Source organism: Geospiza fortis, unplaced genomic scaffold (assembly GCF_000277835.1).
Source record: "Geospiza fortis unplaced genomic scaffold, GeoFor_1.0 scaffold657, whole genome shotgun sequence".
Taxonomy (NCBI): domain Eukaryota; kingdom Metazoa; phylum Chordata; class Aves; order Passeriformes; family Thraupidae; genus Geospiza; species Geospiza fortis.
In genome coordinates this window covers 797411-823512 of record NW_005054481.1, presented here as the reverse complement: position 1 = coordinate 823512, position 26102 = coordinate 797411, and the positions used below count along the sequence as shown (strand labels likewise).

Sequence of the window (26102 nt, the reverse complement as noted above, 5' to 3'; positions counted from 1 at the left end):
TTGCAAGTATTAAAAATGCAGCTTCCCAGGTGCCTGCTCTGACAGTTGCTTTAAATTTCACATGCTATATTGCTACTCTGTAAACTCATGCTGCAATTCTTTGTGGCCAGTCTTTTCAGCTCAATGCTGGTAAATTTTACTCTGTTAGAGGACTTTGATTTTTCTCTTCACCTTTTATTCTGTATCAACACCTAATATAAGGAAGAACAAAGCCCAAGACACAGAAATCTGTCTGGTTTCTGGTGGTACAACCTGACCAATTGTGTTCAGTTTTAATCACTTATTTATTATTCTGTAGCTCAAGCCATGATATCCAAACCTTTGTTGTAACAATCTGAATATTTTCAGCGGGTGATTTTGTTCTGCACAGCACTGGTGTGTCATATCTGTAGGTCTACTGAGTGCTGGCTTCTCCTGTAATAGATTTGTTGAAGCTTTTAGAATGTTCTTTTTTTCTCTTGGTGAATTGGATACCATGATGTATTTTACTAATGAAATACTAATGTATTTTTACTAATGATGTTGGCAATTGAAAAATTTGGAAAAGGATTTCTTGCAGCTTTCCAGGTGAGTTCATTCTTAATGTGCTTAGTAGTTAAAACTTCTGCAGTGTCCTAGAAATACATGTATTATCTCTTAAAGTATGTTTACATTTTTCTGTTGCATTCATAATAGTCCTCGTGCAATGAAATACATTGTGCGTATTTATCCATTCAGAGCACTTTTTATCATTAGAATATAAATAGATAATATAAGTACCCATCTATAAACAGAAAAAATACCAGTTCTATAGCAAACATGATCTTATTTTAGCAGTGTAGGAGTAATCCTCTGCCTTTAAATAAAGAACTCATATTACAAGCAGTGGTTTTTTTACTTAATGATATATCACTGTTTCTCTGAGGTTTTGGATGTATTCACCCAAGTGTTTCTGCTTCAGTGTGGTTCTTGTGTTTCAGGATTGTTTAAAAGAGGTCCTGGAGATTGTGGAGCTGGGCATTTCAGGGAGTAAGTCCAAAAACAGTGAACAGGAGGTCAAATACAAAGGAGATAAGGAACCAAACCCTGCATCCATGCGAGTGAAGGATGCTGCTGAAGCTACACTGACTTGGTATGTAATTTGTCAGAGCACCTTTAATGTTCAGTATTGCCTTGTCTGAGAGTGTTTAACAGGGAGTTTGCAGCTGGTGGTCCCTGATGCAACAAGAGTGTTTAAGAAATTAGGCAGAAGTTCCCTATCTTTGCCCTTTGGGCAGGGCTGTGCTCTGCCTTAGGTCTCTCCCCCTCCCTTTGCAGGTGTTTACAGAAAACAGGTCCCTCTGATCACTGTTTTCCCCTCCTGCCTCTTCTCTTCCTTGTACAGCAAAACCCAGACCCTCCTCCAGCCATGGTGTTCTGTTCCTAGCCAGGCCTCTCTTTCACTTACCCCAGTGATCCTGTCTTCCCATTTCCTCTTCTCCTCAGCCTGACAGCATATGCTGTCCCCACTCTGTTGAGGAAACTGGTAGACACTGTGACAGCAGGGAATGGCACATGCAGCACACGTATGCTGGAGCAGGATCGGATGGCTTCTTGCCCACAGCGTTGGGCTTGATTAATAAATTTGAGAGGTTCTGCTGGAAATGCAGTAACAGATAACTTGTGGGTTGGAGAAGGGAAGCACAGAGAGGAAAATTGGGATTTGCTCCAGAGAAGTTGGAAAGCACTGTGTTATGAGCTGAACAGCACAGTGGCAGACAGGACAGATTGAGGATGGGGAGGATAAATATACTTTGCAAAAGGCAATAGCTGGTTTCTTTTTTGCTCTGCTTTAGAATCCAACTGTTATGAACATTACTGTTAGTTATAACAACTGTGTAATTTCCAAGTAAAAGTTGGAAATTCCAACTACTCATTGGAATTTGTGGACAAATCCATATTGTTGCCTGAAAGTATTTATTTAGAGAGATGAAACTGTTTTCACAGTAAAGTGGAGAAGTGTGTGGGGAGGGCAATCAATAGACTTACTTTTGCTCTGGGTGTTAAGGGTGGTAACATCCTGACCTGGATTGTGTGAACTTCAGTCTGACACTGGACAACTCTGATTACTTGTTGCTGCCATAGAAATTTTCAATTTCTAGTAGTGTTAGTGAGACCCTGTACAATTTCAAAAAGGCTGTGGCTCCAAGGAGGTGGGCACTGTTGGACCCCACCTGGAGACCTTCTTCCAGGGAAGATTACACTCTGTGATAGTTGTGCTTGTGTGATCCTGGACCTTTTAGGCTGCCAACCCCTTAAAGGGTTTTAAGGTACTGTAATCTGGACTTGAAGAAAGCAAAGGCAATTTTAACTAGTGCACTGCCATGTCTGTCATGCTTGTTGATATGAAAGGGCTAAAGAATGGCTGGTTGGAGAAATAATGTTTTAAAAATGAACATAAAGCTATGGAAGGGTACAGATTCTCATGCTTTAAAGAATGCCTACAGGATGAACTTCTTTATAACCTGGGTTATAAAGCTATTAAGACAGAGTACCCTTCTTTGTAGGTTTTCATGCATGTTTTTCTGAAGGTGCTGGTTATCTTAAAACAACCTAATGGGTGAGGGCAAATGTGCCCTGATAATGTAACTGCTAGGTCAAGATACAGATGAAGAATCTGAGTGAAAGTCTGTGCTTGGGTGGAACAGTTCACCTAATCTAACATAACTCTCAACTTTTTTCTCACTTGCAGCATTATGCAGTTACTTGGAGCATTTCCTTCTCCCAGTGGTCCTGCTTCTCCTTGCAGCTTGGTGAATGAAACCACGTTAATTAAATATTCCCGTCTCCCTACCATAAACAAGCACAGCTTCCGTTACTTTGTTTTGGACAACAGTGTCATCCTGGCCATGTTGGAGCAGCCTCTAGGGAATGAACAGAGTAAGTTCAGATTTCCCATGTCCTTCTTTCTCAGGCTAAAACTTTCTGTACAGAGCTACAAAACAAAGGTACTTCAAGTGTCTCTCTCACATTTCAGGGGCTTTCCTGGCTGTGGGTGGGCACACAGAGCAGAGTGTTGCTCTGGGATGAAGTGCTGGGAATAACTTTATTGCCAGTGATAATGAAACGTGCACAAGCCTACCCAAATTGTTTATGCGCTTGTCCAAGTCTTTCAGCCAGTTAGATCACATTCTTGCTGCTGACTGCCATTGAAATAATGGGTGAAGTAATAGCATTACGCTTTGAAACATCCTTGTTCGTACAAGAAGAAAAATCTAAGGAGTATAGGAAACTTGATAGAGAAAAGTGCTTAACATATGGTTAGTATGTCTCCTTTATGCTTGCACCATGTCTCCTTGCTGCTTGCTTTAGACCTTCTATTACTGCATATTTCTGTGGATGCTTCCAGCAGAGGTGCTTTTAGTTGCTTAGGAGTTGTTAAAACTTTCCTGTGTCTGATCCTGTTCTGTCACTGACACCTCTTGTAAAGGAGATTTGTCATAGGATGTTGCCTTTCACAGCTGAGCCTAACTCATTTCAGCCTCATCGACTTTGACCATCAAGAACTTCTATTACGAAAATCTGGTATTAAATGATGCTTTGAACAGAATAACTGATCCCCCATAAGTCTTCATGTGTCATGGTGTTGCCTAATAGAACAGATGAAAATTCTTAACATATTACTTCAGTTAAAGACTAATTTATGTTAGAGCTGATGTACATTTTCCTCGTCTGTAGATAGGATGGAGCCTAAAAACTAATCTTGAAAGCAGATATTGCACAGAACTGCATGAATTAGTGCTGAGAAGTTGAGTTGTTGTCCAGAGTGCTCTGAACATGTTGAGAATCACTGAATAGATCTTGCAAGAAGTGACAATGCTGGGAGCCATTGCCACATGTCCACCCCCAGTCTGTGTTGGAGCAAGTGTGTTTCTGACTGGAGTGGATTAGAGATTGCTAAGCAATTCTCATCCTCACGCTGCCTTTGCTAAATGTGTTGCTGTGGAATCCTGCAAAGGAATCAAAAGGAATCAAAAGTTAGATTATCTTTTCTTGCTGTGTATAACTTGCTTACAAATCCCCTTTGAATTGCAAGATTAATTGCAATAATGCACAAGTACATCAGGCCAGTTCTGAGGCAGATCACAGAAGTGACTGACTGAGGAGCTGGTTTGGGTTCTCTCTGTGTTTTTGTGCTTATGTACAGGGTGTTCATAGGCTGTGCTGCACCCTGAACTTCCCAGGGAATACCGGGGAAGGAATAGAATTCTGCTAGTTACCTGATAGTGCCAGTGCGTGGTTTATGTGCACAAAAGATAAATGCAAATACCTTTAAGAAGAAAAGCTTATGATGAAGTATGATGATCTCATACAAGGTGACTAATATTGGTAGACTTTTAAATCTTGAAGGAAGACTGAAATCCCTGCAATGTTAAAACCATCATTGTGCCAATAGAAAGGCACCTCAGGACTCTGTAGTCTGACCTCCTGCTGTAGACAAGGCCAGGACTCGATTTGGACCAGGATAACACAACCTGGTGTTGCCCAAGTGGATCTTGCAAACCTGAGAGGACAACTTCTCTGTGTCCCTATTCCTTGTGGGGAAAAATTCTCTGTGATGTGGAGTCAGAATCTTCCGAGTCTTTGTTTGACCATTATCTTTTGTCCTTCCACTGTCTTTACTGCTGCTATTTGTGAGGAACTTTTGCAGAAGGTCATGGAAGCATCATGGAAATGGTGTCTCCATATGATCATTGTCTCACCTAAACAGGCAGTGACTAGACAATCTTCTTTGATTTCTTTGGAGGTATTTGGAGAAATTGTGATCTGCATGAATTTGGACGAAAGTTGATTTTAATGATGAAACTGAGCTGGCAAGTATTGAACTGGCATAGTAGACTAGCACTAGCTGCTGCAGAGAGATTTGCCTGATTTTCACCAGGAGTTTTCTTCAGGGTCAGGGAGGAGTTAACTATGAAAGAAAAACCTCTACTGTCATGCCTGCATTTTCTTCTTGAATGATTACACAGTGAACTGTTTGCAGTATATGATGATGTCTTTTTCCCATGTGCTTGGCAGATGCCTCTTTCCCCTCTGTCACGGTTTTGATCCGTGGGACATCTGGAAGATTTGCGTGGGCCCAGCAACTCTGTCTTTTACCAAGAGGAGCTAAAGCAAATCAAAAGGTCTCTATCAAAGCCCGTAAAGAAATCTTTAATTAGAGATGTTCAGCAGAAATTCCACTAATGTGAGACAGCCCCCCAGAGGTGGTGATTATGCATTAAGGCTGAGCCACGGGGCCTTTAGCTGTAGGTAATGTGCCACATCTCTGGTGACTCTTTATCACTTGTGATTAATATTAACTACAGACTGTGAAAGTGCTGTTGCTTTCTCAACTTGTAGACTTGCTTAAGGGAGGGAGAGTTCTCTTTTTTTTTTTTCCTGAAAGAATCTTCTGAAGTGATGGGGTAAGGTACAGTGTATTTAGTGTGTAGGCAGAGCTAGTTTTCAGGTGTCAGACCAAGAAAGCCCATGCAGCAGAGAGAGTGAGGTCTGGAGGTGTAGAATGTGGTGCTGCAGAGAGAACAGGTCTTCAAGCTACAAGGCCTGATGTTGCAAAGATGGCTGTAAACCTGCTGTGAAAAAATTATCTAGAGGAACTCTGGAACAGCTCTGGAGAGGAATGGTGGAGGAGAGATACCTCAGTCTTATTTTACAGTAAAATTTCTTACTGCGGTTGTCTAGTGGAGCATGTAGTCTTGTCATGAGAATTTCTGTCTGTGAACTTCTCCAAATCTTTAAACTCTTCTCATGACCCTCCGTAAAAGAAAGGCACTAATGTAGCTGAAATGAAGGCTTGTCAGTCTCAGCTGGCATGTTCACATTTAGGTGAATGTGGTCTCTGCAAAGCAGCCTTTGGGAAGACCATCCAGGATGTGTTTGGAGCTCTGCTATCTCTGGAGCTGAGACCCTTGGCTAAATAATCTCAGTCCAGGTGTGCTACCTGCTTCACTAAAGGGCAAGCCATGATCTGACTGCTGACCTCCTTACCAGTTTTAAGGCAACTTTTCCCACTTGAAGGCATTCAGTAACATAATTGTTAATGGTTTTGGCCTTTTGAAATGTAATCAGTAGTAAACTTACGAAACAGCACTGAAGATGCCATAAAGGTCTTGCTTGCTTGGAGCTGATGCAGCTCTAAACCTGCACCTAGATCATTTTTTGCTTTCTTTGGTAACTTGAAGTTTGGGATTACGTAATGACAGTATAGAACATGATGTAGTAGCAATGTCAAAATTGCATCATGATCCATGATGCAAGTCCTTTGGCTATTCTGGCAATGCATCTCCTGACCCACAGCATTGCTGCTGTCTTTGAGGCCTTGGCTTGTGTTCATCACAGTCAGGAGGGTTCAAATGGAGCTTCTCAAATACTGGCAGCTTTCTCTGAATACAGTTAGAGTGGGCTGAAAATAAGATGTTGCTATGTAAGCTTACTTTTTGTGGGGGGGGGAGGTTTGCAACTGTTTACAGGCTAGATGCTTAGCAGGGTTCATAGATTTCAAAATGGGCAGTTGTGTCTTTTTAAAATTTAGTCATATTTTCAATACAAGTCTATTAGTTTAAAGTATTTCATGTTTTTTAATAATGCTGCTCACTAATAGATTATTGTAGTTTTGGTGGGGAGGGAAAATGTTTTTCATCTGTTATGTCTATTGATGCAATACATTGAATGTAAAAACAACCTTTTTTTTGTCAGACGTTTGTACCAGAACCTAGACCAGCTCCTAAAAATGATGTTGGGTTGAAACACAGTGTGAAACAACGCCCTTTTCCTGAAGAAGTGGACAAGATTCCATTTGTGAAAGCTGACTTGAGCATTCCAGATTTACATGAAATTGTGAATCAGGAAGTAAGTATCTGTCTCTGACTTGATTTTGTTCTTGGGGTTTTGGTTTGTTCATGAGTTGTGCAGTTATGTCTCAGTGTAAATAGTTTTGCTCTTTGGCTTATCCAATTTCATATTAATAGAATAATAACCTCTGAAAATTAGTTAGATCTGTGCATTTCTCCAAGAAGATGCCAGTGCTTTGGTTGTGTTATTTGGGAGACACTGCTCAACATGTTTTATTACTGATCCTAATATCCTGGTACTGTAGGAAACAATGACTTGCATTCTTCTGGGGAAATGGAAGGGTCTTTTTTGAGACCTTTCTGGGGGAAGAAAAGAGTGCATGTCTCATATTTTAAAGTTTCACACGCTCTAATTTGTTTTAGTTTCTGTCCTCTTGAATAGGAGAAGCCGTAGCTGATATTGGATATTCACAGAGCTTTCCTATGCCAACAGGTGTTAAGGTGCTCACTTTGCAGTGTTGCAAGGTCTTTTTGAAAGTGTTTTAGTAACCATTCTGATGGTGGACTGCTGCTGTAGAGCTTTCCTAAGTGATGGAATTGTTTTCTTAGTGGATATTTGTAATTTTGGTGACATCAGCAGTTCATGCAATGTTTTCCAGCTTGAAGAGCGCCATGAGAAGCTGAGGAATGGCATGGCTCAGCAGATTGTCTTTGAGACTTCCATAGATCAGAGAAGTGAAGAGGAGTGGCGGAAGAAGAGCTTTCCTGATCCCATCACGGAGTGTAAGCCCCCGCCGCCAGCACAGGAGTTCCAGACAGCACGTCTGTTCCTCTCTCACTTCGGGTTCCTCTCGTTAGAGGCATTGAAGGTGATCTGATACCTCTTGGTGTTGTGCAGTTCCTCCAGTTCCCATGTGATCTGGCTTGACAAAAGGAGAAATAAGTTTTGTTAGTGGAAGATCTATGTACTTCCAACTACTGTTCAGCTGCAATCTAATCAAATCAAGTGATAGAATCCAGTATTCCAGGATTCAGAGCAAGGTTGTGAAAGGCTGGGCCTCAAGCTGATATGCTCTGAATAGGTGTCTGTTTTTAGTGGGTGCATAAGCCATCACACTCGGATGTTCACACTTAAAATCATTGTTACAGCTTGAGTTAGGTTTTGGGATGGTCCTTGAAGACTCTCTGAAGGATAACTGCCATAGAAGTTTTGCTTCAGAGGTGGTTGTGCTGAGGTGGTTTAATCATACATAAACACTTGGTACATAGTAGATGTAGAGGTTTGTTTTTAAAATTAAAATAATTATTTTTAGAGGTGATCCATATTCTTAATTTGAAATTCTGCCTCTTACCTGTGGAGTCTCCCTTGTATTTGTTGTTTTTCCTTCCAGAAAGCTGTCAGGAGTAGACTATAGAGTGTTTGCAAAAATGATGTCTGAAAGTGCTCAGTATATTACATATCACTGGTATTTAAGTTAATCTGAAACTGCACGTGCAACTGCGTGCATAGCTGTGATATTCTGAAAGCATCTGCTGTTTTTGTTGTGTGCTCTTCTTGAGCAAAATATTATATCTCTCACTGGCAAAGTACCACTTTTATTTCATGAGAGTGGAAATGCAATGAATTGTCAGCCTGTTATGCTTGCTGTTACTCATTTACAGTGACAAGATTATATTGCATCAGAAGTCCCTGTATAATTTTGCTCTTAGAGAAGGGAAGCTGTCTTTTTATATTTTAATGGATTGCCATTGAAGCCATAAAGACCTTTCAATTAGTAGATGGGTTTTTAAGCTGTTGAACTCTGTCTATTGGGCAGGAACCTACTAACAGTCGTCTACCTCCTCACCTGATTGCACTTGACTCTGCTCTTCCTGGGTTTTTTGATGACCTTGGCTACTTGGATTTGTTACCGTGTCGTCCTTTTGATACTGTTTTCATTTTCTACATGAAGGCAGGCCAGAAAACTAGCCAGGAGGTAAGTGAAAGTGTAGAGTGCCAACTAGCCTATATTGTCCGGTTTCTAGTAGTTTCCAAGTGAGTAAAGCATCAGTGCTGGTGATTAGAGTGGAGTGTCAGAACCAGTGGGAGCTACAAGTCACTGCATACTCCCTTCATCTGTAGGTTAAAGTACGTTGCTCACACTTAGGATTATTGTAACAAATTACTGTATTTTAAAATATAGATAAGAGATATATTATAATATTAATAGTATTTTTATTATCTGTTCTGTCCTTATTGTCCTTATTTGTAGAGTTCAAAGATTCAGATCAGAAAGGCATTTCAGCTTTGTTGGCTCAGCTTGCAGGGAAGGTTGCAGTTTGTTCCAGCAATGAGCAATGTCAAGGTAGTTTGGTTTCATTCTAATGCTAAACACATATTGAAGGAATGAAAAACTTTCTGCAAGTAAGGAAGTATTATTGCATTGTAAGTCTTTATGCTATAATATTTAGATTCAAAGGCGATTAGGTTAATCAGGTTAATTTGTGCAAATCTAAATTGGGACTTCTTTGTGACCTAGAAACATGCTAAGAGGGTTAATGGGCTCATTAGGAAAGGATGTTTCTCTGTTTCTCTAGTACCTTCTCATTCCATTCATAACTCTGGTAGTAAAGAGTAGAAGCGTGGCTTCCATAATAAATCTTTGTGCCAACTCCTTGTGTCACTGTGAATGCAGAGTTGGCAGAACACTGCAGCACCTTCTGCTTTGATGTGGGGGACAGTTTTTGAAACCAGGATCATCTGTCTGTGAGTGTTCAAATTGTCATTCAGAGTAGCCAGTGCAGAATCTTTTCATCTGCAAAGTGAGCGATGAAACAAGATATGCTAGGTCTGCCTTTGAGTTGAGACATGCACTTGCTGAACTAGCAGAATGTTTATATGCTCTTATGGAGCTCTTATGTCTTCCAGTCCACACTTATCCTGACTTTTTCTGAAGCACACCTATGGTTTCAATGTGCTCAGTAATGAGGATTAATAATATTTCAATGCAGTGTGTCCAGTCACTGCTGAACACTGTATGAGGCATGAGGATGGAGTGTCAGGACTATGTGGCTACACAAAGCCTCCAGCCTGAAAGCTTTCCTTTCAGCACCCATCCCTACAATTTCTGCTTTGTTGGAGCCTGTGTCCCAGTGTTCTGCCCCTGCACAAGCCAAAATGATTGCTGCCTCTGCCACAAAACAAATTCCTGCATGGCCTGGAAAGAATTAATGGATTGTTTGTTCCACCAAACCCAGTGGTTCTGGTATCCAAATCACACGTGTCCTTGTGTGCTGTTTGGTGAAGGGCTCAACTCTCACTTAGTCATAATGAGATAAAAATTGCCTTAACATGTGGAAACATCCCAGATCTCTGTCAGAAGTAGAATTAAAGTTCAAGTGTGATGTTTGGATTAAAGTACAGTGTGATGTTTGATTAAAGTGCACACTCAATGCTACTGAAAATTGTTTTGGAAAGTCTGTTTCATACTTCAATGGGCTGTGATACCTGCCCTTTAAAGCAGTCTGTGTCATGTACAGGTGAGTAATGAGGAAAATATCACCTCAAATTTTAACTTGGTCTAATAGTGAAAACTATCTAGAAAACTCTTGTGTTACCTTTGGTGCAAATGCAGGTTCTGCACTGAGTACTCAGTGTTTTTTCTGATGGGTGCTTGAGTCTCAATTACCATTTCCAGCCATTTAATTCACTGGTTTACAGGCTTTGACAATGCTGGCAGAAAGCCAAGTTTATTGAATAGGACAAGGGCAAACAGGGTAAGGGGATCCTGAGGAGCAGGGAGTAATGTCCATGTAGAAAGTCTGGGGTTCCAGGCTTGTTCTGTAGCTATATTTGGGCAAAACCAAGTTGGTGACAAAAAATTAATTTAAAAGCTGGGGAGGAAGAGACTTGTTTCCTGCTTTTGTATCAACATGGTGCTGCTGGTGGTTTCAGATCCTGAAGAACATGGAGTCTTCCAGAATTGTTCAGCCTCACTTCCTGGAGTTCTTGCTGTCTCTTGGCTGGTCTGTTGATGTTGGGAAGCACCCTGGGTGGACTGGTCATGTCTCAACAAGCTGGTCAATCAACAGCTGCAGTGATGAAGAGGGACCTGAACAAGGTAAGACATAGTAAATGTCCTTTGTAGTAAATTAAAATGTTTAGGCTCCTTTAGAAGACAATTTTTGTGCTCCTGTGTACCTATCTGAAAACTGGCATGCTTTTTTTCAGTGGTTGGGTTTTTTTGGTGGGGTTTTTTTGGTGGCTTTTTTTGTTGTTGTTGTTGTTCTTTGATTTTGGGCTTTTTGTTTTTGGGGTTTTTGTTTGGTTGGTTTTTTTGATTAATGATGTTTGCTAGAAAGAAATGTAAATATTAATGAAGCTTCCAGTCAGAGTGAGCAAAACTAATGTCTGTATGTTGTTGGGAGGAAGTAGCCTCAGCAAAGGAAATAACTCTGGGCTATATTTCTTAAGATTTGAAGAGTCTTTAATATATAATTCCAAACCAGTATTCAGGTGAAATCTGTTGCAGATTGTTCTGTGTGTTGGCAAATAGGCTTGAAATACAGTGTGATTTTTTTTTTTTGTGTGTTCTCTAAGTAGATTAAAATGAAATATTGACTCAAGCTGCTGTTTATAGGTCCTGGAGGTGTTGGAACCCCACATGGCTCTCTGTTTTGCTTCTTTGGCTCGCTTTTTTTCCACTAGAGCAACTCCTACCCTGAGCTTGTCATACACCACCCTCTCCCTGTTCTGTCACCCTAAATGATCCTCAGGAATGTGAGCTGCTATCTCAGGATGGGAAACTGGGGTTGAGTTAGCTTCTCCCTTGGACAACTTGATCAGATCCTCTAGGAATTGGTAGTATCTGGGCTGGTTTCAGTGTCGCTGCTCCGAGGCCCAGACCTGTTCTGGTTGATCTCTAGAGCCACAGCCTATGGTTGGCCACCCAAAGGCAGTGGCAAGGCTGGTGCAGCTTGTTCACCATCCTTGACCTGATATTGGTATCAGATGTGACACTATTACAGCTGCAGGTGCTTAAGTAGCGCTTGCTCTGCTGTCCATTCACTGTGTGTTAGGAGTGCCCTTCACCTGTATCTGCAGCCAGCTGGAGGCTTCTCCCTTAAGTTATGGAATAAAAGTACAAACCACAGAAGGCTGGAAGTGTTCAGGAGAGGTTAGAGTACAGAGGCGTTGCTTTCTCTAAGCAAGTCAGGATGGATTCCAGAATGGCCAGGTCTGGATTTAATTTTGCTTTAAGGACAGAATCAGGCTGTACTTTCTCAGAGGCAGAGCCCTCTGACCTCCCTTTGCAGTGGCTGTGTCAGAACAACTGCAGAAGGCAGGTCCCTGAATTAGCAAGAGACCTGGTTTGATGGGACTTTTCAGCTCGAATTTTTTCAGCCATTTGAATGAAAACACAGACCACTAAATAACTGAATTAATTCAATCCACTCAGGGAAGAAGGAAACAGAAAAAGCATTCAGAAATGGAAGGGAGGAAGGGCAGGTTACTTCTAATCTGGTTCTGCTGGTGAATGGGCTGCAGCACAGGTCCGATAAGGAGCAGCTGAGGGAGCTGGGAGGGCTCAGCCTGGAGAAAAGGAAGCTCAGGAGAGACCTTCTTGCTGTCTACAACTCCCTGAAAAGCATTGTAGCCAGGTCAGGGTCAGTATCCCAGGTAATGAATGGCACAATGAATGGAATGACACAATGAGAGGAAATAGCCTCAGTGCAGGTTTAAATTGGCTGTTAGGGACAATTTCTTTATGGAAGGGGTAGTCAGGCACTAGCACAGGCTGCCCAGGACACTGGTGGAGTCACCATCCCTGGAGGGATTTAAAAGCTGTGCAGGTGTGGGACTTGGGGACATGGGATAGTGGTGAGTTTGGCAGTGCTGAGCTAACAGTTGTACTCAATGATCTCCAACCTCAATGATTCTGTGAGTCTAAAATAGCTTCTGGTGAGATGTGGTTAAAATAATTTCATGGGAATGTTTCCCTGCAGACCCCCCAAAACCAAAGAAATTCCTAAAGAGATGGTTTAAGTTGTGGTGCTGCTCCTTGGGAGCCTGTGCACTGGAGATGTGGGAATCTTTTCCTGATGCTGAAGAATGGCTTGGAGTCTTCAACACATCTCTGGCCACTTCTCTGTCAGTATGCTGAATTTCACTGCTCCAGGGGCTTTGCTGAGACAGCTATCCCAGGAACCCTTCTGTAAACTGGATCAGAGAAACAATTCATTTTAAAGTCCTTGCTAGACTTCCTGGAGGTGACATGGGGAAGGAAGAGGGGGGAGGGAAGTTCTTTCTCTGCTCTGACAGCCTGTATTGGTCAGTTGTGGTGAGGGAATCAGTGGGGACTGAAAATGAGGACCTTTCTTGCATTGATTAGTAACAGATCTTTTTCTAACTCTGCTTGACAGAGAAAAGACTGAGGAGAGCCTGTAGAAACTGGCTTGGAGTTCTAGAATAGTATCAGACTCAAGTGATAAATGTTAAGAATCCTTTGGAAATTGAATGACTAAGTGCATGATGTTGCTGGACAGAATGCTCAGAAATAGATAGTAGATGTATTCTTTTGGCAGATGTGCTTACTAGAGTACTAGGAAATAAAGAATCCAGTACATTGGAAATGTGTTCAAAATGAAGCCATTCCCAACCCAAAATGCCTTTTCCTTCAAGATAGTAAAAATTTTTATCTGAGAAAGGTTGTTAGCCATGAGATTTGACTCCTTTCATTTTAAAATGAGATTTGCATGATTTCTTCTCATTGACTGCACCTTGTATTTTGAGATCATTTCTGATGCAGTGTTAAGAAGTAGAGTTTCCTTCTGGCTGAACTTTCCTTTTCTGCTCATTTCAGATGATCTTATTATCTCAGAAGATGTTGGGGCAAGTATCTTCAATGGGCAGAAGAAGGTGCTGTATTATGCAGATGCCCTGACAGAAATTGCCTTTGTTGTCCCATCACCAGTGGAATCCCTGAGTAAGATCTGTCTGTACATGCTCTATACAAAAATGAAACCAACAGTTTTTTTGTTTGAGAACTCTTTCAGAAGCAAAACCTAAATCAATTAACTAAGTAGCGTGTTTAGCAAGATCCTTGTCATAAGGGTGTGGACGTTTAAATTACAGCATTCTGATCCTTAAACTCCTTCCAGATGTGGCATCTGCTCTGTACTTTTCTCTGTAGATGTCCAGGCATGCACAGCAGTTTTGTTGTTGCCAGGGTGCTTTAGGTTGGACATGTGGTTCACCATTAACTGGTGATGCCTATTTTTTTTTTCCTTTCCTGTCAGTGATGTGCTCCTGCAGCACATACCAGGAGTGTTTGTACCACTGCTAAATAGAAAAGCAACAGCTTTCATGGCATTCTTGGAATGCTAAAAGTTACCTGGAATAAAATATGGTGTAGCCATAGGAAGGAGGAGACTATTCTATAGGAAATTGCTGGGATGTGTGTAAGCCCATAGGGAGTGCTTTATTGGCAGTCTGTTTCTGGAATAACAGGCAGTTATCTCCTAACTTATCTTTCTGCTTATGAGGACTATATTGACTTGACCATACATTTATGCATGTCTAGTTGCAAAAGCCTTACATTTTTTAGTATCAAAACCTTATATATGATGGCAGCTTAATTTTTTTGGTGGAAGAATAGACAAAACCCATCTTTTTTTTCTTCTGACTTACAGCTGATTCACTGGAAAGCAGTGTTTCTGACCAAGAAAGTGACTCCAACATGGATCTGCTGCCAGGAATATTGAAGCAGCAGCCTCTGACCCTTGAACTCTTCCCCAATCATACAGACAATCTTAATCCCTCCCAGCGGGTAAGGCAAAACTTGCATTAAAAAATGGTGCTCTTTTCTTTTTTTTTTTTTCTTTCAAGAAGCATGCTGGCAATGCTCAGAATTTTTGATCATCTATGATTTAGTTTCCTGGTGTGTAGAGCTACTTCTTTCTTGTCATTAATCTTTGATATCTGCTTTGGTCCTGCCTCTACAGTAGGAGCTAGCAAGATTGCATTACTTGAATATAGCACTTAGACATGCTAAGTGGTAATACTCTGCATCCTGAAATCTTGAAATGCATGCAGGGAAGAGTATGTGCAGTATTTACAGAGTAATTCATCCTCACATCCGTGCTTGGAAACTGGGGATGGATAGATATGAACACTTTTCTTACCTACCCTGTTACAGTGTCAGTTGTGTCTGAAGTACCAGAACTTGCTTTTCTACACTAACAAAGCAGAAAACCATGAACTGTTGTATCTGTAAGCGAAAGACTTATTACTCTTGATTACTTGTTTAGACTTCACTTCCAAATGTGTATTTAGTTATTCATTTAAGGTCTTCAAGAACATTAAGAAAAACGTCTAACTGATTCAAGGTTGATTATATATATATTAGTTTATATTGAATACTAGTAGCTTGGTGACCCAGATTGCAGTGAGTAGTTCCAGCACAGGTGCCCCTGCTCAACAGCTGGCAGAGGTTGTACCTGGCTGAGATATGAATGACTGAGGAGCAGCTGGGAAATACTTGTTAGCTGCATTATTGGATTCATGATGTTTGCAAATGCTACTCTTCCCTTATGTTCGAAACAGCTCAGTCCTACTTCTAGATCCAAGAGGATGCCTCAGGGCCGAACCATTCCACCAATGGGACCTGAAACCAAAGTGTATGTGGTCTGGGTGGAACGTTATGATGATATAGGTATGTACAACTTCTGACTGTTCACTAAAGTAACAACAGGGCAGGAACCAGAGGAAAAACCCTTTTCCTTTTTTTTTTTTTTTAATTAAATAAAATGCTAGATCATGGAACCACAGACTGGTTTGAATTGGAGGGGACCTTAAAGCTCATCCAATCCCCTTCCATGTGCAGGGACACCTTCCACTAAACCAGGTTGCTCCAAGCTCCATCCAGCCTGAACCCTTCCAGGGATGGGGAAGCCACAGCTTCTGTGGGCAACGTATGCCAGGCCCTCACCACCCTCAGAATTAAAATAAGTCCTTATTAATGTCTATAACAACACTAAGATTCTGAATCAGTTCTTCAGTATTTGAGTTGTGATCCTTAAGGATGTACCTGAGTCGGTGGCATATGGAGGTCTGAAGTTTCCTTTAGCACTGCAGTACCTGTTAAATGCTGTGATGAACCTTCTTAAGCTCAGCACCCAAGGCAGGTGTGTTCCACTGCTTTTGAGTCCTCCTTGGCTGTTGTCTCCTATGAGTGGATCTGGTTTTCTTCCTTTAAAAAAATGGCTTCTGACACCTGCTGCTTCTGTGCTGGAGGGATCGTCATCCTCCTTGGTGTGGTGGCACCTTTGGAACTCCATATTCTCTCATCAGGGGAGGACTTGTTTGTTCTGCACTCAGGGTGCCTGCTCCATGCTCCTTTTCTGCTGTGTTGCTCAGGCAAGCTCTGGCTCCTTGTGCAACTTTCTTAGTTTGGTGTTTCCTCTCTGCCTCAGGTTACTGCTGTTCTGGGAGAGACCCAGCTTTGCTTATCCTGTTACAGCCATGGCATGGCCATGGTGAGCAGCGTTGAGGAATTCTTTGTCCCCAGGAGTTTCTTGTGTGCTGGTTCCAAGCCATGGCCTGGCCTCAGTGCTATGTGAGAGCCTCTGTGCACTGGCCTAGCCCACCAGTGTCTGCAAGACTGGCCAGGAACTGCTGTTTTATTCTGTCTTTGATGTCTAATCCTGGTTCCCAGTCTGGCAGCAAGGGTGGACCTTAATTAAGGCCTTAGCTCCTTCCAGACTAAGGGAATAGGAGCAGCAATCAATAGGAAGCTTCCTGTTAAGTGTAGATAGAAATTCTCGGGAAGACCACCTTGTCCACAGCATGTCCCTCAGAGCCTTACTGAGATCAGGAAGCAAACAGCAAGTTCTGCATCATCATTTCTTTGTCCAGACATTGGCCCAGAGTGTGTTCCAAGCTGGTGTCCCTGACCCACTTCCTTCTTGGGTGGCAGTTGACCCCCTTCACTGCTGGGGCACCAGCTGTGCTACACAGGCACAACTGCTTGACTGTTTCTTTCAGCAGCCATAGGAATCTCCCAGAGTTCTGGGCCTGAAGCTGAAGACATGAGTTTGTGAGCCTCAGTAAGCCTGGCAGTTGGATGGAGGGGAGAGCAGCTCTTGGAAGTGACTCCTAGCCCAGAGGCCTCTGCCATATGCTCCTTATGTTCTTGGCTTTCGCCTTATGCTTCTGGTACATCTTTGAGTCTGGACGCTGAAAAGCTGTCACTTTATAGGCAAGGTTATCGCCCTGGGTCAACTGCCTGCCCTCCCTCTTGCTCCATCTCAGAGTGTGTCCGTGGCTTGCCATGATATCCCTCTGCTTGCTCCAGCTGTTGTGTGCACTTAGCATCCCAGCTTTGGTGGCCTCATCTGGATTTGGGCCTTAGGCTCCTTCTGCTGGAAGCACTCTACTGCTGCCTGAACTGTACTTTTGTGAGTAACCCTCAACATCTCTTAACCCATGAACAAGGTGTTGAGAAGTGCCAAATCCCCTTAAGGGACTCAAGTTCTTACTTTTTTCTCATTCACTTTCATTATCCAGTCTTTGTTACCAATTGCATGGCAGCAGAGTTGTAGATTATGGTAGAGATCCACAGAGCTTGGATTTGAGGAAGGATATCATGTTTGTGGGATCAGGGCTCAAGGGAACTGTAGGTGTGAGTGGTTGGCATTGTTCAATGCTCCTTGCAGTATTCTGGAGGCTGATCACTTGTGAATAGGTGAAGATGCAGTGAGCAATAATTGAAAAGATCTTTTTGTGGTTGAAGTAGTTCATCTCCTTCCTGCTTTCATGGTTCCTCTAGAGATTTTGACCTTTGGGTTGAGAGAATTTGAGGTTTGGGATCTCTTGAGTGCACATGGCTGAGGTGTGTATACCCTCCATGAATGCTGAAACTGGAAGCCAAAGATGCTAGCTGTGCAAGAACACTAGTGGTATAAATGCTTGACGACTGCATGGTTTTGACTGATGATAAATAATTCTTCCTTGTACACAAAAAAAAAAAAAAAAATCCGAAACTATATTAGATAAACTTTATAAACTTTGTTTGGTGCATCCTGTTCTTACAGAAAACTTCCCCCTCCCTGATCTGGTATCTGAGACTAGCACTGGTGTGGAAACCACAGCCAATAGTAGCACTTCCCTGAGGTAAGGCCACTTTTATTTTCATTATTTTTATTGATTTCTCAGTGGACTGGTTTTTGGTTGAAAAAGTGAAAGACTTCTTCATATCACTGCAGATAAAATATAAATTAGAGAACAGAAAATGTGCAGTATTATCTGAGGCTGTGATGAGCCTCCTTCCTGGCTGGCTCCCTTGTGAGGTGGTGTTGCCTCCGCTTGGGGCGTGGTGACCTGGATTGGGAACAGCACAGCGGCAACCCTCTCGCCACTCAGTCCAAGTACTCGCATGCACCAATGTGGTGGACGGTAAATGGCGTTTATTAACGGTTAGACAGGGTCATTTATAACAGGGGTTAACGGTCAACAACACGTGGGGCTAAGTAACGGTAAAGGGGAGGTGTTCTGTCTGCCCGTAACAACACGAGATCTTGCGGCCGGTCCCTGATCTCCCACATTTCCGCCCCCCCCTTTATGATTAATTAAAACCATAGAAAGTGTAAAGATTATAAAAACATAAAGGCTAGTGTATCGATACGTGGTAAAAAACTGACAACTGGTAAAAACGATGCAACATTTCCGTAACAAACTCGTCTCAGCTGTAAGTGTTTAACAAACAAAACGTTAACTCTTTCTAACTGTTTTTTAACAAACAATGCTAACTTGTTTAAAATGTAAGGCCCAAAATCAATGCCAGGAGCATTGCAGCAAGAGGGCCTAGTAAGGTGGAACCAAGGGCGGCCGGTCATGGGGACTGACTGAACCATGACTCAAGATATCTTTGCAGGGCTTCTTCCTCAGTTTTTTCCACTTTTGCAGAGGCTTCTCCCTGGTGATGTTTGGGATGTAAAATGCAACTGGAGGAGCACTATCTGGATGGAGTAGGATGCTGAAGAATGGGTCCTGATGTGAAAATAAAACATTGATCTGCTCTGTTTCAGTCGTAGGGAAATGTAAGATAACAGCAATCAGAAATCAATCAGATAATACATATAACTAGTAACACATCTGAAGTCATACAATTACCGGTCACTACAACATTGAACTATCATCCCAGAGTCTGCGACAGCTGATGAACCTTAAAACAAAAGAGAACTGGAGTACTCATGTCCGGATTCATGTTTCTCCAAACTCCCGTTGAAAACAGGCTCTGCTGTCATATATGGTCAAATTGCCAAGCCAAAAGGACTCGAATACTTTTTGATGCAGAAAACATCTGGGCTGATTGTCAATCATTCCATTCAAGTAGAGCTAGAACTTGGCCAGAGTTCGAACTCTAATTGATGGACATCACTTACATTTTAAAACAAGACTCTTAAAAGCAGCAATTATGAATAGGAAACTTTAAGATGAAAGATCAATCAAACCATTATACAATTGAATCCCTCCGAAACTTTGAACCATGACTGAAACCATTCCTGTTGAGCCTCTCCCCCACTCCTTCTCTGTGCCAACCTCTCTTTTAGTTTGGCCATGGAGTTTCTCATGACCCCAGTATGGTCTGCTGTTGGGCTGCTCGACGATTTGTCACGGCCTTGAGGAAGCGGGGTATACGGGTTGCGGGGGTGTCTAAGGATTCAGTCCTGCAAAATAAACTTCACGAGTTTCATCAGTTTCGCCCTGAAGGTCCGGTTTGACTGGCTTAAGCGGGCACCATTTAATTATACCATTTTTCTTAACGGCTGCATACCCTTGCCCTGTGAGTACCAGTCTCCAACCCTGTTCCCATTCTCCTAGTTCATTTTTAATTATGACCTGTGGGCCTTCCCCTGGTGCTCGGGTGGCCCAGTGCCTCTGGGCAGGGCTTTTTGTCTCGTCTCCCCTAGGGAACTGATTTAACGCTAGCAGAGCAGTTACCAGGATGCGCGCTTGGTCTTTTGGGGGAATGGAATTGGTAAAACCCTCTGTTTTTGCCAACACCTCTAGTTTAGCTTTCAGAGTTTGGTTTGCCCATTCAACAATGGCCCGTCCAGTACTATTGTATGGGATACCATGTACTAAAGTGATGCCCCATTTCGGAACAAATGCTTGGATCAATCTTGAGATAAAATTCGTGTCATTGTCCGTTTTGATCTGCCTCGGAACACCAGGCCATGCCATGGCCGTTAACCAGTGTTGGATGGTTGCTTTGGAGTCTGTTTTTTGATGTTGCATGGCCACGATCACTCTGCTGTAGGTATCCACAGTCACCGCAAGCCATGCTCGAGGTTTTAGCAGCTGACATAATGTAAAGTCTGTCTGCCATATTTCAGCAGCTTTGAGGTCCCTGGGGTTGATGCTGCTGGACCACAGTGGTGATTTTTGGCAGTGGGGACATGAGGCGACAACGTGCTTCACGTCAGCAGCTGAGATCCTGCATTTCTTCGTGAGGGCTTTAGCTCTGATATGAAGGGATTCATGTAGTTGACGGGTGTCTCTCAGGGTCCACAGCCCTCTTGCGGCGGCATCTGCCTTGTTGTTGCCAATCTGGAAGAATCCCTTAACTGGATTGTGGCTGTTGACATGGATGATAGATACGGTGCCCTTTCGCGAACAAAGTGCCTCTTCTAGCATCGTCGCCACTGCAGACGCTGACACACCGGATCAAACCATGGCTAGACAGACCTTGGCCGCAAATATAGAGTCCGTTACGATGTTAAGGTGTTCTTCTGGGAACAGCCCACATGCTAGTACCACGGCGGCTGCTTCGAGTTGCTGGACCGAAAGCGTAGGATCTGTTGTTTTGATGCAACACCACTGCTCTCCTGACTGCCATACCACTGCTGCGGTGGAGGTTAAAGAAGATGCGTCCGTGAAGACCGTGGGTCCTGCTTGCGGCCGGTCAATTACCTTTGGTGGGAGGTTGATGTCGACAGTCGCCAGCAACTGCGTCCAAGGGGGTTTTGCTGCGTAGCGAGTTTCTCCTCCAAATCCAGTAAGGGCTATGGCTAGGTGCTCCGATATTGTTGATGACTGTGGAAAACTGTTTATGGAAGGGCAGATATATCCTGGTGAGTTCAATGCCCAAATGCCTCAGGGCAAGTTTCTTGCCTTTCATAATAAGGCTACTAAGGCACTCAACTCCCGGGGAAAAAGCGCATGATGGTTTTCCCAAGACCACCCATTGTATTCATTGGGCTTTGTCGGGAGGTCCTTGGGCTAGCGCTCCTTCTCCCCCTTTCTTTGTAAAGTGGACATACAAATCGACCGGCGCATCCGAGTCCCATCTGGTGAGCGTGCTCACCGACATCTGACGTTCGATAAAATTGAGCAAGCTTACCGCTTCTGGTGTCAGGGTCTTTTGTTCCCATGGGTTTTTCCCTTTTAGGAGGTCGTTTACGGGGTCCATGACCTCAGGAGGGATCAGGATGATGTTATGGAGCAATTGTAGGGATCCTACCAGCTGCTGCATGTCGTGGAGCGTCTTGACGTTTTGGTGGATTTTTATTTGGGGAGGAGTTTTGTAGGAATCCAAGAGTCCCACACCTAAAAAGGTCACGCACAGTCCCCTTTTTATCTTTGCACTCGCAATTTTGAACCCATTTGCTTTCAAAGTCTTTGAAACTGCAGTCACTAGCCGGTCTACTTGGCTCATTGATGGTGCGGCAATCAGGATGTCGTCCATGTACTGAATAATGATCGCAGTGGGATCGTTCTGCCGGACTGGCGCTAGTGCTTGGTCCACTGTGATTTGGCAAATGGCAGGGGAGTTGACCATTCCCTGAGGCAATACCCGCCATTGGAAGCGCAGGTTGGGCCGCTGGCTGTTTGGGAAGGTGATGGAAAAGGCAAACCGTTCTTTGTCTTCGTCGTGCAGGGGGATGGAGAAGAAGCAGTCTTTGATATCAAGCACTGCACAGGGTTGTCCTCTTGGTACCATTGAATTCATTGGCAACAAAGTTTGTACAGGACCCATTGACCCATTGGCTGGATTTTTTTGTTCACCTCTCGTAGGTCATGTAAGAGACGGAAGCCTTCACCAGACCGTTTGGGTATAACAAAGATTGGGGTGTTCCACCGGCTTGTGGAGGGTTCAGTGTGGTTTTGCTGCATCTCCTGGGTAATTAATTCAAGAAGGGCAGTCATTCGAGGCTTTGATAAGGGCCACTGCTCAACCCATACTGGGTCCAGTGATTTCCGTGTTAATTTGATGGGTAGCTGCGGGTATGCGGCAGTGGCCCTTAGAATAAATTTGTCATTCTGACATCCAACGGGGTTAGGGCATCCCTCCCTAACAAGGGTGGACATTCTGACATGACATATGTGGAAAGGGTGATGGTTCTCCCCAGTCTCCTTTCAGTGCAAAGCATTACTGCTACCAGCTGGGTGCTTTTTCAGGCCCGACACAGCCCTCCAACTCCGCCTACCACGGGGGCTTCTTCCAACCTCCATTGTGAAGGCCAGTGTATGTTTGGAATAATGGTGACATCTGATCCCATGTCAATCCAAAAGGGAAGGCAGATAGCAGAACCATCAGGGTTGTTATAGAGACGGCAAACAGCCCACACTGTCAGTGGGTGTTTGCCGACCTTCACAGCAAAAGCCACCCATGGGTCTCGCTCCCACGCCTTCATGGCCAGGGCCACCCAGGGACCTCACTCCCAGGGAGCCATTCTTGGTATTCCTGCGGTGTGGATGGGTTTGGCTGGGTCGTTGGCTGAGCTGTGAAGTTGACCGTGGGAGGGGGCAATGGGTGCGTGAGTCCCTGTTGACAATTGGCACAACCGGGCCGCTTCATGTTCCAGGTGGGAGGGGGCTGTGTGCGGCCCGGGTGCCCCCTCCCCCTCCCGTTTTCCTGATATTTGGTTTTGCAATCTGTAGCAATATGCCCCTTCTTTCCACATGCCCAGCATGGCCCCCTAGATTTCATCTGACGTGGGGGAACGGCTGTTGGTGGGTACCCTGACTGAGGGCAGTTCGCTGCGATGTGACCTGCCTGGCCACACTTAAGGCATGTCATCACACTGGTTATCACAGTGCAGACAGCTGCCTGAATTGGGGCTAGATGCTCCTCTCTCACGACATGCCTGATCATGTCTGCGATGGTAGACCCGGGCGGTAGCGACCGTAAGATGTCCTTGGTAGCGGTATTACACTGTTGGCGCAAACAGTCCGCTAACACGGGGCCCTTTGCTTCCGATGGCAGGGCTAAGGAGTCAAGTGCTGCCTGGAGGTGGTCCACAAACTGCGTGAAGCTTTCGCTTTCGTTCTGCTTTATAGTAGACCATGGCAATGGTCTGGCAGTAACTTTAGATGCAGAGCGAATAGCCTCTCTGGCAGCACGGGTTGTTGTCATGACCTCATGGGCCCGAAGGCCCTCAGCCTGCGCCTGGGGAGTGATCATGGTTGGGTCTGTGCCCATTAAGCGCTGTATGCTGGAACCATGTAGCGGGTGGTCTGCCCCAGTCACTAAGGCCAGTTGCCTTGCACAGTTGTCCTCCCATTCTTGTTTAAAAACAATCATCCCTGCCCCATCAAAAATTAATCTGCATATTTGTTTGATGTCAAATGGGAGCATGTCATCCCCTCCAAAAACGTTATCAATAAGAGTGGAGACCATTGCTGAATTAATCCCCCGTCTGCAATTGCTTTAACAATTGCCTGTACATCCTTGGGGTCTACTGGCGTATAGGTTTTCTGGTTTCCGCCCGGCCCCCCCACTCAGATGGGAAACGCTAGCGTGGCTGATGGGGCCCACTCGGCACATGCTATTTTTATTTTCCTCCATTCGGTAAGAGGAACTCATTCTTTTTTCCCCTTGACCCAAGCCGGAGGATTGTGATGGCTACCCTTGTGTGCTCTCACTCTTTTCATCAGAATCGGAATCAGAATCGGGATCGAGATCAGCAGTAGACCACTTGTGGAACCACTCGTCCCAGCTCGAGTCCGACTTGGGTCTGGAACTCAACTGACTGGAGACTTCCGGGCTCCAGGACCTTTTCATCAGGCTTTGACTGTGCCCCTTTTTCTTAGCATTGGGCCACTCCCTCCCTTCTAGACTCACCCTGCCTCCTGCTGGGGAAGGCTAGTGTCTTGTAAGAATGAGATTTCAAACACCCGCTCCGAGCAGCATCAGCTCCCCCTCCGTGTCTTTCCCTTCCTTTTTGCCCACGCATGTCTGCACTGTCCTGCAGACCTTCTTCGTCCCTGCCGACCGTGTCCGCGTCCCCCCCCCTCTGGGGCCGCCCACCCTCTGATTCCAAGTCAATGGCCGTGCCCTGCGCCTCTGAGTTAACGGCTGCACCTTGCGCTTCCTCTAACAGCCTGTCCCAAAATGACTGCTTTTTTCCCACAGCCCCCCCCCCCCAGCGGGGCCCCCGCCTGCAAACAGTCCTGCGCGGCTTTCCACATTTCCCGCTCCTGCCGAACTTTTCGCAGAGCCTGTATGACTCTTCCCGATAATTTAAGGTTTTGCCCCAAGCCTGAGGACATGGCCTCCTCAGCTAGGGCCTCGGTACACCTATCCCACACCTCCGGGTGGAGAATATCCACCGGCTGCCCAATTACCCCAGTCCGCAGGAGCCTCGATACTATGAGGACAAAATCTCCTGGCTTGCAGTCAATACCCCACTGCCTATGCACCTGAAAAACGACCTTCGCGAGTGACTCCATTCTTTGTCGCTGCTCTGGGAGCGTTCTCCCCGCCGAAGTTGGTCCAGCCGCTGCGGCCACTGTTCACCCGTCCAGGTGACCCCTGTCCCCCGGGCAGTGGGTCCCGGGTTTTGGCACCACTTTGTTGCCTCTGCTTGGGGTGTGGCAACCTGGATTGGGAACATCACGGCGGCAACCCTCTTGCCACTCGGTCCAAGTGCTCGCATGCACCAATGTGGTGGACGGTAAATGGCGTTTATTAATGGTTAGACAGGGTCATTTATAACAGGGGTTAACGGTCAACAACACGTGGGGCTAAGTAATGGTAAAGGGGAGGGGTTCTGTCTGCCCGTAACAACGCGAGAGCTTGCGGCCGGTTCCTGATCTCCCACAGGTGGTTAATGCTGCATACACACTGTACCCTGGCTGCAGGGCTCTCCAGTCCTGTGGGGACAGAGATCATAGGCATGGCACAACTGACAGAGCCCTTCTGAGGGTTCAGAATATGCCCCAGGATCCTGCTGCCTTAGACATGAGGCATTTTAAAACTTTCTTTTAACACTTAAAGGGGTCATTAATTGAAATGGTGCTTTAAAACTGATTCAACAATTGTGTTTTTCCCTTAAGATCTACCATTCCTGAGAAGGAAGTTCCTGTGATCTTCATCCATCCTCTAAACACTGGCTTATTCAGGATAAAACTACAAGGAGCAACTGGGAAATTCAACATGGTTATCCCGCTGGTGGATGGAATGATAGTCAGTAGGAGAGCTCTTGGTAAGCTAAAGGGTTTTAGGAATGTTCATGTTTTTGGCTTTTTTAATAATAATGATATATCTGCAAAGTACGTGGTCTGGAATCTTTCTTTGGAAAAAGTGTTAGGCATTGCTGAACAAATGAAAGCCATGCTTTTTGCAGCAGCAGTGGCAGCAGGAACAGCAGAGGGAGCAGGTGGGCAGCAGTTGGCTGCCAGAATAGCAGAAAAGAGTGTTGGAAGTAGGAACAGGACCTGTTTAAATAGGAGAGGTCCAAAATGTGACCCTGGTATTTAGCACAGAGAACCAAGGTGCACCAGAGGGTGCTATGGAATTTGTTACTTTGCTGGCATGCTGTGTGTTCCTTCTGGTTTAGAAGCCAGACAGGGATTAAAACCACAGCAATTGAGGATTTTCTTGTGTTCAATAAAAATACCATGCAGGTGTGTGTTAACAGGTTCCATGTGTGCCCTCTGCCTTTTCCTCTGTTCCTGGATAGATTCATGGACCTGTCCTGGTATTGGTGCTATTTAGCTTCAGTAACTGGAAGTCCCACCCAGCAAGAGCAGTACACAGGACAGAGTAAAATGAAGTGATGAACATTAGGATACCTGTACATACCTGCTGTTGGAGGTGACTTTCAGATTCTGGGGCTTGTATGCTTAATTCAGTGATTGGCAAATTGAAGCCAGACCTGGGCCCTTAAATAACATTTATGAATTCAGCTGATGACAGTGGCTTTTACTGAAAAACTATCAGGTATGTTTTCCTAGAGTTGGGCTTGTTTTTCTGCTGCGTCAGGACTGTTAATATAGTGAAATTTTTCTCATCTAGTTCAGCA

The 26102-nt window shown here is 44.3% G+C and overlaps 1 protein-coding gene across 2 annotated transcripts in view; it reads left to right on the top strand.

Moving 5' to 3' along the window:
- RALGAPB (Ral GTPase activating protein non-catalytic beta subunit) overlaps positions 1 to 26102 on the top strand; it is a 63726-nt gene that overhangs the window by 32840 nt on the left and 4784 nt on the right. For both annotated transcript variants that reach the window (XM_014310080.2, XM_005428380.3), the window contains exons 17-28: positions 960 to 1111; positions 2711 to 2898; positions 5038 to 5144; positions 6718 to 6870; positions 7472 to 7681; positions 8630 to 8788; positions 10747 to 10912; positions 13655 to 13777; positions 14484 to 14620; positions 15397 to 15505; positions 17886 to 17964; positions 25135 to 25283. In XM_014310080.2, coding sequence (XP_014165555.1) covers positions 960 to 1111; positions 2711 to 2898; positions 5038 to 5144; positions 6718 to 6870; positions 7472 to 7681; positions 8630 to 8788; positions 10747 to 10912; positions 13655 to 13777; positions 14484 to 14620; positions 15397 to 15505; positions 17886 to 17964; positions 25135 to 25283 — 1732 coding nt within the window. The remainder of the gene's footprint in view (positions 1 to 959; positions 1112 to 2710; positions 2899 to 5037; positions 5145 to 6717; positions 6871 to 7471; positions 7682 to 8629; positions 8789 to 10746; positions 10913 to 13654; positions 13778 to 14483; positions 14621 to 15396; positions 15506 to 17885; positions 17965 to 25134; positions 25284 to 26102) is intronic.